Source organism: Pan troglodytes, chromosome 23, assembly GCF_028858775.2.
Source record: "Pan troglodytes isolate AG18354 chromosome 23, NHGRI_mPanTro3-v2.0_pri, whole genome shotgun sequence".
NCBI lineage: Eukaryota > Metazoa > Chordata > Mammalia > Primates > Hominidae > Pan > Pan troglodytes.
The window spans coordinates 39,188,270-39,200,950 of record NC_086016.1 but is presented as its reverse complement, the minus strand read 5'-3'; the positions used below and the strand labels follow the sequence as shown (position 1 = coordinate 39,200,950).

General features: G+C 51.7%; 1 protein-coding gene across 3 annotated transcripts; it reads left to right on the top strand.

Moving 5' to 3' along the window:
• Positions 1 to 1,421: 1,421 nt before the first annotated feature.
• Positions 1,422 to 11,959, top strand: C1QTNF6 (C1q and TNF related 6). 3 transcript variants are annotated; one of them, XM_009438344.5, is made up of 4 exons: positions 3,694 to 3,843; positions 6,553 to 6,790; positions 9,395 to 9,978; positions 11,262 to 11,959. In XM_009438344.5, exons 1-3 carry the CDS (start codon positions 3,793 to 3,795, stop codon positions 9,940 to 9,942), a joined length of 837 nt encoding a protein of 278 aa, XP_009436619.1. In that variant the 5' UTR covers positions 3,694 to 3,792; the 3' UTR covers positions 9,943 to 9,978; positions 11,262 to 11,959. The 3 variants fall into 3 exon arrangements, with proteins under 3 accessions (XP_063664502.1, XP_001160222.1, XP_009436619.1); XM_063808432.1 differs by lacking the exon at positions 3,694 to 3,843 and adding an exon at positions 1,422 to 1,502 and having other exon boundaries at positions 9,395 to 11,959; XM_001160222.8 differs by having other exon boundaries at positions 3,581 to 3,843; positions 9,395 to 11,959.
• The last annotated feature ends 722 nt before the right edge of the window (positions 11,960 to 12,681 follow it).

The following is a 12,681-nucleotide window of genomic DNA, read 5'->3' as shown; positions in this document are numbered from 1 at the left end:
AATATGGAATAAAAGTATAACAAGGTTTTCTTAGAGCACTGGTATACTCTTTAGCAAGAAAATTGTAAAGAGCTATAAAAGGTTTATGAGACTCTTACCTCATGGTCAAACATTAAAATTGGATAGAGTTGTCTATAAGGCTTTATTATGAATTGGGTTTGACATTAATAGTACACAAATGCAAAGGTAAAATTTGGCTTTCTCTCTTGAACAAGTTTTTCATGTAATATTGAAAAATAAAGATTTTTGTTTGCCTTTTGAATAAGCTATAGAAAAAAGAAAGGAACGAAAAGAGACAGTTTTTTTGGAAAGCTAAGTCTTCCCTTTATCAGTGAGTAAAGGTTTTTGCCCTTAAAAACATCTTTGAGTTATCCTTTTGGCCAAATAAATGACTTATGGTGACCTGGGATGCTATTTTGTAGTATCAAATGTTTTAAATTTTTGATATTTGAGAAACTTTCCAAAATCAAATTCTAAGTTATGCCTTTTTCTAACCTGATTAGTCCTTTAGATATTAGGTCCCCTAAAGTCCAAAAATGACATATTTGGCTTATTTGGTACATTAAAATAATACAGGAAGCATTGTCAAATATGAAATTGTGTTTGGCTTTCTTTGGGCTGTGTTTATATAAATATGTTATTGGTATGTGTTCCAAAATTATGGGAAACTCCTATAATTCTGATATGAACATTATCAATACTAATGGGCATTATCAATAATAATTATAATTGTTATGATGTTAATTTATTATGTGCTACAGAGGTATCCACATTTCCTAGTCAATGATATTAATTCTTTAACCATGACTGCTCTAAGTCTTTCTGTCATCCATAGACAATTGTTGTCTTGCTTTTATTCTCTTCAAAAGGTGGTTTATAATCAGCTATAGGACTCTGATGAGTACTCTTAAATGCAGAGAAAAAGAAAACAGCATCCAAGACTCTTGGAAAACTAACACATATATATCAAGCAAAACAGGAATTAATTGCATAGACTGAACTAATAAAAGACTGAAATAATCTTTTATGACTTTTTGTTTAAAATGTTGTTGATCTTTCTGTTTTGTTTTTCAGAGTCAAGAAACCCCCCCTTCTTGAGCTATTTACAGCTTTTAACAATTGAGTAAAGTACGCTCCTATAAGGATTATAAAACAAAGTTTTGTCCAAAAACAAAATTTGGAATATATTTTTTTCTCTTTACCTGATTTCTGCAGAATTTGGAAACTATTTGTGAGTGTTCTTAACTTATGGCAATATAGTTATTTGCATAAGTGCAGTAAGAATCTGTTTTTCCTTCTTTCTTCTTTTTTTTTTTTTTGTAACAGGACACAATTGGAGAAACTGGTTATTTAACAAGGGTTTGACTGGAGTGGCATGCTTTCAAATATAAACAGACTTCTTTAAGGAATTAAAGTTGACTAATAGAGCCAATAAAAGCCTCTTGGAAAAACTGGTCTTGTACCTTGTGTATGAAGTCCCTGTATAGGGTTCCTGACCTGTGGTAAGTAAAGAATGTAACTTTCTGACAGGCCTGGGAGCCCCGAGTTATCTTGGGACCTCAAGAGGAGAGGAATTTATGTAACTCATACAGGTTCTTGCAGGCATAGGTAAATCCATGGCTGGGCTCAAAGCTTTAAAACATCTAATCTAAGATACCTTATGAAACAAAGCCAATTTTAAAAGGAGCCTATATGGCAAATAATTATACTTGCTGCACTTTATGCAAATAATGAAGCCAAGTATAATAAGACTAAAGCTTATTTTGCAAATAAATTGGTCCTACCATGATTTGTTTTTAATAAAAAATGGGAGACTGGAGAGAGAAAAACAGTGTTTCAAAAAATATGGTACACCTGTCATAGATTCTAGTCTTATCCATTGTTTTTGAGTTTTTTTTTCTGCAATTTAGACTGACCTTGCTTCTTTCTGTGAACCAAACAGTCATCTCTTGACTGCTTCTCGTCAGAAACAAGAGGGATGGATAACATAAAAATCTGGATCAGTATCTAATTCTGAGCATGTATTGGAATCGTCTAGCAACTCCGTATCAGCTCATCTAGCAATTCCTGTGACTAAGAATGCCTAACCTCCTGGGAATGCAGCCCAGTAGGTCTCAGCCTCATTTTACCCGATAAGTCACAGGCATTCTTGCCCAGTTCATGGAAAGCCTTCTTATTTGGATTACTTGGGATAATTTTACTTATTTTACTTTGCTGTTGTAGAATATATTGCTGCTATACTCTTTGTGTAAGAATGCAAGATAAGCTTACTCAGTGCTTCCTTAAATTGAACACATTAATCTTCCAGATATCACCTTTTGTTAGGACTCAGAGTTACAAATGACTCTGAACACACCAACATTTTCTTACTCAGTTCCTCTCTGCACCAAACCCAAGAGACTCTAATAGTTAGGCAGGAATATCATCGCCTCTATTCAGCCTGAAGAAGTTACAGAAGATGGATCTTCATCCCTCTACAACCCTTAAGATTAAACGTTCCCTCGTAAAAGAGAGTAGGGAAATATGTCAGAGGTGTTCAAAATAGGGCAACTCCATCTTGAATAGGGGCTGGGTAAAATGAGGCTAAGACCTGCCAGGCTGCATTCCCAGGAGGTCAGGCATTTGTAGTCACAGGAAGGGATAGGAAGTTGGCAGGACTGGTATCACAAGATACAGGTCATCAAGACCCTGCTGAGAAACGGTATGCGGTAAACAAACCAGCCAAAACCTGCCAAATCTAAGATTGCAATGAAAGTGACATCCGGTCATCCTTATTGCTCATTGTATGTTAATTAAAATGCGTTAGCATGCTAAAAGACACTTCTACCAGCACCAAGACAGCCTACAAATACCATGGCAATGTCTGGAAATTACCCTATATTGTCTAAAAGGGGGAGGAAGCCTCAGTTTCAGGAAATTCCCACCCCTTTCCTGGAAAACTCATGAATAATCCACCCCTGTTTAGCATAGGATCAAGAAATAACTATAAAAATAGCCAACTAGCAGTGCTTGGGGGTGCTCTGCCTATGGAGTAGCCATTCTTTTGTTTCTTTGCTTCTCTAATAAACTTGCTTTCACTTTGCTCTGTGGACTTACCCCAAATTCTTTCTGGTGCAAGATCCAAGAATCCTCTCTTGGGGTCTGGATCAGGACCCCTCTCTGGTAACACTTGCATGATACCTGAGGAGGTCAGCCTGGTCATTCACCCAACAAACATGGGTTAAGCCCTCCCATGTGCCTGGCACAAAGGGGGCTGAGGACTGCAGTTCTGGAACACCTAGGCTCTGAGAGGCGACGCAACTGTGGTAGCAGGGCCAGGATTCTAGCCTGTGCCTGGAGGGCCAACACCTGCACCTTCTCTGCTACCCACCCTGCCTCTGTGACTCAGAGCAGTTAAGCGCTTTAGCTCAGGGTGGACTCAGGGCTGCCTCCCCCTTCCTGAGCAACCTAGGGGCTCCTGTGCCCCATTCCTGTGTCCATTTCCCAATCATCAGGGGGCCTCAGACTCCTGCCTGCTCTGACTTTCTAGGCCTTTCAATCAAACAAGACCCCACTGGATCACCAAAGAGTTAAGCAAAGGAAATCCCTGCCTCCCTTTATCTCCGCAGAACCCAGAGGCTGAAAGGGAGGGAGCAGGGAGGAGGGGAAGTGGGAAGCGGCTCTGCCCTCTCCCTCCGCCCTCCCTCCGCCCTCTCTCCCTCCATCCCCTCCTCTCTCCCTCCTCTGCTGGGCCTGGGGGTCTGGGCCAGCAACAAGTTAGTATTGCAGACATGGGCCAAGGAGCCAGAGGCCATGCAGTGGCTCAGGGTCCGTGAGTCGCCTGGGGAGGCCACAGGACACAGGGTGAGTGACCAGAGGCTCCTCAAGCTTGGGGGCTGGGGTCAGAGCCTGGAATTCCTCTCCTCCCTCCTTGCTTCCTGGAAGCATCTCGGGCCCTGCTCTCTCCCTCTGACTGGGACAGCCTCTCCAGGCTCTCCCCTCCACATTTCCTCCTGCCTCTGGCTGAGGGCTGCGCTCCACTGCTCCCGGTTTGTGCCCGCCCCTACCCGGGCACACACAAACTCAGCTCTGCACGGCCTGCCTGGACCGAGAAAAGTTGCCCTGCCGCTCCCTCCCCAAAGAGGTCCCAGCTCCCCAGTGGAAGCAGCAAGGACCCCAAAAGTCCTCCCTATGACTTGGTTCCCACACTTGGTCCCTGCCTGGCACCCACCCCCAGAGCTAGTTCGTGATCCTGGCAGTGGTTATGATTCCTCGTTAACGGCTTCCTGATTCCTGCTCCCAGGCCACGGTTCTGTGTCTCACAGCCTTTGACTCCCATCCGGCTGGGGCCAATAGGAAACAGAAATGCTCCCAAACCATGCCAGTCCTCTGGGAGAAGTTCTCCTTCCCATCCCATGCAGGCACAGGGAAGAAGTCAAAGCACACTTTTTTTTTTTAAGTCTTTTATAAGGCAGGCACTTTCCCTGCATTGAAGTCCTTCCAAATTACCTGGGAGGGAAAGGGTGGTGTCATTTCCTTGTAAGTATCAAGGAGCAGGAAGCCCAGAGAGGTTCAGCCACTAGCCCTAGGTCACACAGCTTGCAAACTATTCTGGGTCTCAGATTTGACTCTAAGACCTCAGCTTTTCTCATGAGGTCATATCTGTGGCTGGGAAAAAGAAGGGAATTTTGGGATTTCCAAAACCACTGGGATTTGTCACTTATAAGTAAAAGTTGAGGATGACAGTCTCAGACAGGGAGGATGTTGATCTCTGAGGATTTGACCTCCTTATTGAGCAGAACCAGGAACCCAACCAGGGTGGGCAGAGAGAAGCTTGGGAAGAGTCACCTCCAGGAAGAGGGAGGTGGCTCTGGAGACTTCCTGCCCAGCCCCCTTCTCCTGCTGCTACTATCCAGCTCTGAGGGTGGGGGGCAGGGCTCCTGCCGCTTTATTTATTTTTAGTTTTAATTTTTGAAAAATAGAGACAGGGTCTCACTATGTTGCCAAGACTGGTCTCGAACTCCGGGACTCGAGTGATCCTCTCTCCGTGGCCTCCCAAAGTGCTGGGATTGCAGGAGTAAGTCACTGCACCTGGCCATCCTGCCCCTTTAAAACTCTGCCCTCACCTCAGTGCTCAGCTGAGACAGGGTGGCATTTTAAAAAGTAATAATTGTACCTTGTCTACATGTATTAACCACAAAAAAAATATTTTTGAATTCTACTAAATGTTAAAGGAGAACAAAAAGGAAATAAACAAAGAAACGCCAGAAGTGTAAAAACCAGTCTGGTTTCAAAAGCAGAGTTTCTGATCCTGTGATAACTCGGCACCAGCCCCCAGAAGCTGCACCACCTCAAAGGTCTTTTTGCCCGGCTTCCTGCCCACCCAACCCAGGACTGTCTCTAGAGCCTGGTGTCCAGGCTACTTCCTGCCTCTCTCCTGGAGCCCTAGACCCCTTCTTGGCCAAGGCCAGAGACATCCTCACCAACACTTACACTTTTCTGATCCTTTAGAATTTTTCATACCTCCTAGTCCTACCCCTTAATTCCAATCTACCACCTTGGCATCTGATTGGCAGGTCTATGATGATTGACACAACCATCTTCCAATGAACTAACTCTCTCTACAGAACCCTCCCTGCAGGGCTTCTGGATAAGGTTGGGTTGCGTAGATAGTTGACTGCACAAAGGTGCTGAGCAGGGAGGTGGACTAGCGCCAGCCCTTGCCAAGCTGCACACCCTCAGCATCACGTCCCTCCAACGGGGACTCTTATCATTTCTAATTTGTCCAGAGGGGCACCTTCTTTGCTTTGCACAAAGGCACTCTAAAGACTAGCAATGGGCTGCAGTCAAGGACCCAGTATTCCTTCTCCTGACTGCTAAGCGATGCAATGACACCATCACCGCGCACCACCCCACATGCTCTCATGGACGTTGCTTTCTGTCTGCTAGGATCAATGAACTCTCCTATCTCTTTTTTTCAGAACTATGGTGTTCTCACACCAAAGCATGGGCTCGGCCACCCATCCCCTCTCCTGAGAACAAGCCTCCAGAACCCTCCACGTTTGTCCCCAGTGTTCACTAACCTCAGTCCTCCTGCCCGGAGGGCATGTGTTTGCTGGAGATAGTGGAGTCAGTGGCAAGAAAGTGCCAGAGGGAGGTGCGCGGGCGGGAAAGCATTTGACGGTCTCCTGGGTTGCCACCCATGGCCAGCTGGGGCATCTTCTCACCTGCCCCAGCAAAGCTTCCTGGGAATCCCTGTCTGCTCTCAGCTGTGGCTGTTTTCAGAGGGGCTTCATCCTTCCAAGGCCTGTGTGGAGCAGAAGCCTCCATGGACTGGGTGCCCGGAGACTCAGCATGCAGGCCCTGCCCTGCCAGTCTCCTCCCGATCTTGGGGAACTTGCTGCTCTGTGGAGGTCTCAGTCTTCTTGTCTGATAGATGGGGACAATAACCTTCCCTCTGGAATTAGGTCAGGAGTGCTGTGGCTGGGGGAGGCAGAACCCGCCCACCCCAGGCATCGGCACATAGTAGATGTTGAGTGAAGTATAGTTCCTGTCCCTCCTTCCTTGTTCCAGGTCACCATGGGGACAGCCGCCCTGGGTCCCCTCTGGGCAGCGCTCCTGCTCTTTCTCCTGATGTGTGAGATCCCTATGGTGGAGCTCACCTTTGACAGAGCTGTGGCCAGCGGCTGCCAACGGTGCTGTGACTCTGAGGACCCCCTGGATCCTGCCCATGTGTCCTCAGCCTCTTCCTCTGGCCGCCCCCACGCCCTGCCTGAGATCAGACCCTACATTAACATCACCATCCTGAAGGGTGAGTGCCCTCCTGTGGGGCCTGGCAGTGGGCAGGGAGGGCCAGGGAGCTGAGGTGGAGGGAGTAGAGGGCAGGGTGGAAACCTGTCCAGACTCCTCTTTCATCCTGAGTTATTGAGCCCCAATGTGAGCCTGGTCTGTTCCAAACACTGATGACGGAGCGTGAACAAACCAGACCAAGATGCCTCCCGCCTGAGCGCCCGTTCTCGGTGGGGAGATGGGCTGTGAGCAAGGCACACATCACCTAAGTTAGTGGAGTGGAATGTTCGATGGTGATCAGTGCTCTGGGAAATGAAAAGGGGCTTCAGGAGTGGGGGTCTGGGCTGCAGGCTGCATATTGAATGGGGTGGTCAGTGGAGGACCCATGGAGCACAGTCTTCTAAGAGGTGGTGGAGGAGCCTCCTGGCAAAGGGCACAGCTGGTGCAGGGGCCCTGGGGCAGGGCCGGGAGATGCACCAGGCTCAGATCACATGGGGTGCTGTCACCACCCGGCTACTGTAGGGACTTGGGCTCCGCTGAGTGGAGTGGGAACAGGGGCAGGTTTGGGTGGGACGGGGACTTGATCCCACCCAGGTTTCAAATGGATCCCTCTAATGTCATGTGGAGAGCAACCAGCGGGGGCCAAGGGTCGGAGCATGCAGCCTTGTGGGGCCTGTCCAGGTGAGAGCCATCCAGGTGAGGGCTGTCCAGGTGAGGGCTGTCCAGGTGAGAGCCATCCAGGTGAGGGCTGTCCAGGTGAGGGCTGTCCAGGTGAGGGCCTGTCCAGGTGAGGGCCGTCCAGGTGAGGGCTGTCCAGGTGAGGGCCGTCCAGGTGAGGGCCTGTCCAGGTGAGGGCCTGTCCAGGTGAGAGGCATCCAGGTGAGGGCCGTCCAGGTGCGGGCTGGCTACTCGCTCTCTCAATAGGACGTGGAAGGACTCGCTTCCCTTCCAGGCTGTGGTTGCTGACGGCTGTGACCAGGCCTTGACATCCTTAGCTTCCGTCTCTGCCCACAACAGCCCGTGAGGTTGATATTTTCTTATTCCTCCCACTTTGCAGATGGGGAAACTCAGTCTCCTGGGGCCACACAGCTGTCAGGGATGGAGCCAGGATTTGTTCCTGAGCTCTCCCCGGGGACACTCACTGCACAGCCAGTGGTCACCTGGCACCTGGCCTGCCCTTGTTCTGATTTCGTGGTGAGGACGTTGCTCTTCCTCACACCCCCCTCCCCACCCAGCTTCCCCAGGGCTGACTTAGCTCTCTGCATGAGGTTGGAGAGGTGCCTGGCTGCTGATGGTCCCTCCTCATTGCCCTCCCCAAACCCAGGGTCACTGCTCCTGGGCCCAGCTCAGCAGCCTGCTGGGAGGTGGGTAGGCTGCCGTGAGAGACCTCGGGCTGGCTTTGGGAGTCCTGGGTCCCAGCCTCACCTCTTCCGCCCCCTTGCCCAGTGAGTCAGGCTGGTCTCTCCCCCGCCCTGAGCTTGCTGCCTTATTTGTAAAAAGAAGATAGTCCCTTCATCCTGTCCACCCTCCACTCCTTCCTTTCCTTGGGCTGAGGCACAACAAACTTTCTGCACAAGGTCTGGAGCTGTGCAGGTGAGGACGCGGTTCTCCAGTGAGGCGGTGGAGCCAGAACCCCGCAGAGCTGTGGCCTTGCCCTGCCCAGCTCTCTGGGCTTCCACCTCAAGGGCCTGTGCCCTCCTTTCTGTCCCCTTCCCCCCCCTGTGGAAAACACAGGGCCTTCTAGCCCATGCAAGGATGTGGTTGCTCGTGTGACTCCAGGCACTGTGACAGGTGGCAGGGAGCTATGTGAGGTCGGGTCCCTCCAGGCGTGGGTGGTCACCTGCTTTTCTTATGTTGAAAGTCAGCCTGGACTAAGGGCCGGGCAGGGCTGTGCCTGCCTGGGGGGCCATTGTAGATGCTGCCAGACCTCAGAGCAGGTCGGGATGGGCCAGCCGTGCTGGGTGAACTGTTCTGCCTCTTATTTGCAGTTTGCAAAGTGCTTTCCCACAGGACATTTTGTTGAGGGCTCACAAACACCCCTGAGGTAGACATAATCCTCTTTAAAATATAGACCAGAAAACCGAGACCCCAGCCGTGGAGTGCCCGAGGTCACACAGGGCAGGACTGCCAACCAAGGGCTTCCTGGCTCCTAAGCTGGGCTTTTCCTCCAGGTGGGCAAGTGTATTTTTCTTGGTTTCTTCCCTGCGTCAGAAACCCAAAGTATGTTCCAGCACACCCCACATCCCTGCCAGCCTGGACTGCGCTGTGGTCCTGGGGTGGGGGCCTGGGCCTGGCCTCCCAGAGACAACAGTCGGACCCTCCCTGCTGGGTGAGGGGAAGTCAAGTCACCCTGGGGACAGACCATATTTTAAGTCCTGCCTCTTCTGCTCCTGCACTGTGTGGCCCAGGGTGAGTCACTTACCCTCTCTGTGAAGTGAAGATGGTCATGATGTTTTCTTTAGGCAGGCATGTGGGGAGGCAATGTCTGGCATACAGTAGGTGCTAAATAAATGCTGGCTTCTTCTCTGGGCCAGGACAGGGGCAGAGCCGTCACAGATGAGTGTGGGCACCTCCTTGGAGCAGGCTCAGATGTCCACCCTGACTTGTCCCCTTTTTATCCCCACAGGTGACAAAGGGGACCCAGGCCCAATGGGCCTGCCAGGGTACATGGGCAGGGAGGGTCCCCAAGGGGAGCCTGGCCCTCAGGGCAGCAAGGGTGACAAGGGGGAGATGGGCAGCCCCGGCGCCCCGTGCCAGAAGCGCTTCTTCGCCTTCTCAGTGGGCCGCAAGACGGCCCTGCACAGCGGTGAGGACTTCCAGACACTGCTCTTCGAAAGGGTCTTTGTGAACCTTGATGGGTGCTTTGACATGGCGACCGGCCAGTTTGCTGCTCCCCTGCGTGGCATCTACTTCTTCAGCCTCAATGTGCACAGCTGGAATTACAAGGAGACGTACGTGCACATTATGCATAACCAGAAAGAGGCCGTCATCCTGTACGCGCAGCCCAGCGAGCGCAGCATCATGCAGAGCCAGAGTGTGATGCTGGACCTGGCCTACGGGGACCGCGTCTGGGTGCGGCTCTTCAAGCGCCAGCGCGAGAACGCCATCTACAGCAACGACTTCGACACCTACATCACCTTCAGTGGCCACCTCATCAAGGCCGAGGACGACTGAGGGCCTCTGGGCCACCCTCCCGGCTGGAGAGCTCAGGTGCTGGTCCCGTCCCCTGCAGGGCTCAGTTTGCACTGCTGTGAAGCAGGAAGGCCAGGGAGGTCCCCGGGGACCTGGCATTCTGGGGAGACCCTGCTTCTTTCTTGGCTGCCATCGTCCCTCCCAGCCTATTTCTGCTCCTCTCTTCTCTCTTGGACCTATTTTAAGAAGCTTTCTAGCCTAAATATTCTAGAACTTTCCCAGCCTCGTAGCCCAGCACTTCTCAAACTTGGAAATGCAGGCGAATCACCCGGGGTTCGCGTTAAATGCAGGTTCTGACTCAGTAGGTCTGAGTGGGTCCAGGATTCTGTGTTTCTGACATGTTCCTGGGTGATGCTGATGGGGTCAGTCTATGAACCACACTGGAGCAACCAGGTTCTAGGACTTTCTCAATATTCTAGTACTTTCTGAACATTCTGGAATCCTCCCCACATTCTAGAATTCTCCCAACATTTTTTTTTTTGAGACAGAGTCTTGCTCTGTTGCGCAGGCTAGAGTGCAGTGGTGCAATCTCAGTTCACTGCAACCTCTGCCTCCCGGGTTCAAGCGATTCTTCTGCCTCAGCCTCCCTAGTGGCTGGGATTACAGGCGCCTGCTACCATGCCTGGCTAATTTTTGTATTTTTAGTAGAGATGGGGTTTCACCATATTGGCCAGGCTGGTCTTGAACTCCTGACTTCAGGTGATCCACCCGCCTCGGCCTCTCAAAATGCTGAGATTACAGGTGTGGGCCACCGTGCCTGGCCAATTCCAACATTCTTAAATTCTCTCATCCCTCCAGGGCTCCCCGTGCTATGTTCTCTTTACCCCTTCCCCCTCTTCTCTTGCTCAGGCCTGCACCACTGCAGCCACCGTTCATTTATTCATTCATTAAACACTGAGCACTCACTCTGTGCTGGGTCCCGGGAAGGGTGAGGGGGTCAGACACAGGCCCTGCCCCTGCCCTCAGTGACTGGCCAGTCCAGCCCAGGCAGGGAGAGACGTGTACATAGGTTTTAAAGCAGACCCAGAGCTCATGGGGGCCTGTGTTCTGGGTGTTCAGGTGCTGCTGGTCCTCCATTACCCACTGCTCCCCAAGGCTGGTGGGACGGGGTCCCGGTGGCAGGGGCAGGTATCTCCTTCCCGTTCCTCATCCACCTGCCCAGTGCTCATCGTTAAAGCGAACCCCAGGGGGCCTTGGCCAGGTCAAGGGTTCTGTGAGGAGAGGACCCAGGAGTGTGGGGGCATTTGGGGGGTGAAGGGGCCCCCGAAGAATGGAACCCACACCCATAGCTCTCCCCACAGCTGATACGGCATCCTGCGAGAAGACCTGCCCTCCTCACTGGGATCCCCTTCCTGCCTCCTCCCAGGGCTCTGCCAGGGCCTTGCTCAGTCCCTTCCACCAAAGTCATCTGAACTTCCGTTTCCCCAGGGCCTCCAGCTGCCCTCAGACACTGATGTCTGTCCCCAGGTGCTCTCTGCCCCTCATGCCCCTCTCACCGGCCCAGTGCCCCGACTCTCCAGGCTTTATCAAGGTGCTAAGGCCCGGGTGGGCAGCTGCTCGTCTCAGAGCCCTCCTCCGGCCTGGTGCTGCCTTTACAAACACCTGCAGGAGAAGGGCCACGGAAGCCCCAGGCTTTAGAGCCCTCAGCAGGTCTGGGGAGCTAAAGCAAAGGAGGGACCTCAGGCCTTCCGTTTCTTCTTCCAGGGTGGGGTGGCCTGGTGTCCCCCTAGCCTTCCAAACCCAGGTGGCCTGCCCTTCTCCCCAGAGGGAGGCGGCCTCCGCCCATTGGTGCTCATGCAGACTCTGGGGCTGAGGTGCCCCGGGGGGTGATCTCTGGTGCTCACAGCCGAGGGAGCCGTGGCTCCATGGCCAGATGACGGAAACAGGGTCTGACCAAGTGCCAGGAAGACCTGTGCTATAAACCACCCTGCCTGATCCTGCCCCTGCCTGACCCCGCCACGCCCTGCCGTCCAGCATGATTAAAGAATGCTGTCTCCTCTTGGCGATTCAGACTGGTTCTTTCTGCTCGGCTCCCTCTGCCCACTCTGCGTGCTCCCTGCCCACAAAGAAGCGAGCCCCCAGGTCACTCACGCAGCTGGCGCGCCTTGGAGCTAGTGGCACCAGCATAGAGTCAGCCGTGTCACTCTTTGGTTGTGACCTCGGGCAAGTCCCCATATCTCTGCACCTCGGTTTCCTGTCTGTAAAATGGGGACGATGGTAATCTACCTCACGCGGTGGACATAAGGATCAGCTGCCAGGTTGCTTGATGAGTGCCGCGTTCATGCTCAGCATCTATTGAGCGCCAACTGTGTGGCACGGAGCTGAGCACCTGTGCCATTTATGCTCCAGTGAGGCACACGCAAGCCCCCCCACCTCCCGCCCCGGGGACCCTGTCGCATGTTTTGTGTTTAATTATGATGAGAGAACTGTTGGATCTTCTCTGTGGGAAAACACACACTACTACATTGTACAGTGGAGCATCTTGATGGATCTGGCTTTCTTTTTTTTTTTTGAGACGGAGTCTCTCTCTATCGCCCAGGCTGGAGTACAGTGGCGCAATCTCGGCTCTCTGCAACCTCTACCTCCTGGGTTCAAGTGATTCTCTTGCCTCAGCCTCCCGAGTAGCTGGGATTACAGGTGCCCACCACCACGCCCAGCTAATTTTTGTATTTTTAGTAGAGATGGGGGTTTCACCATGTTGGCCAGGCTGGTCTTGAACTC

Bases quoted from the DNA above. Each gene is read 5' to 3' on its own strand.
- C1QTNF6 (XM_001160222.8), top strand. From the start codon at position 3,793: ATGCAGTGGCTCAGGGTCCGTGAGTCGCCTGGGGAGGCCACAGGACAC. The intron at 3,844-6,552 runs GTGAGTGACCAG...TCCTTGTTCCAG, and splicing joins GGGAGGCCACAGGACACAGG to GTCACCATGGGGACAGCCGC. The intron at 6,791-9,394 runs GTGAGTGCCCTC...TTATCCCCACAG, and splicing joins TAACATCACCATCCTGAAGG to GTGACAAAGGGGACCCAGGC.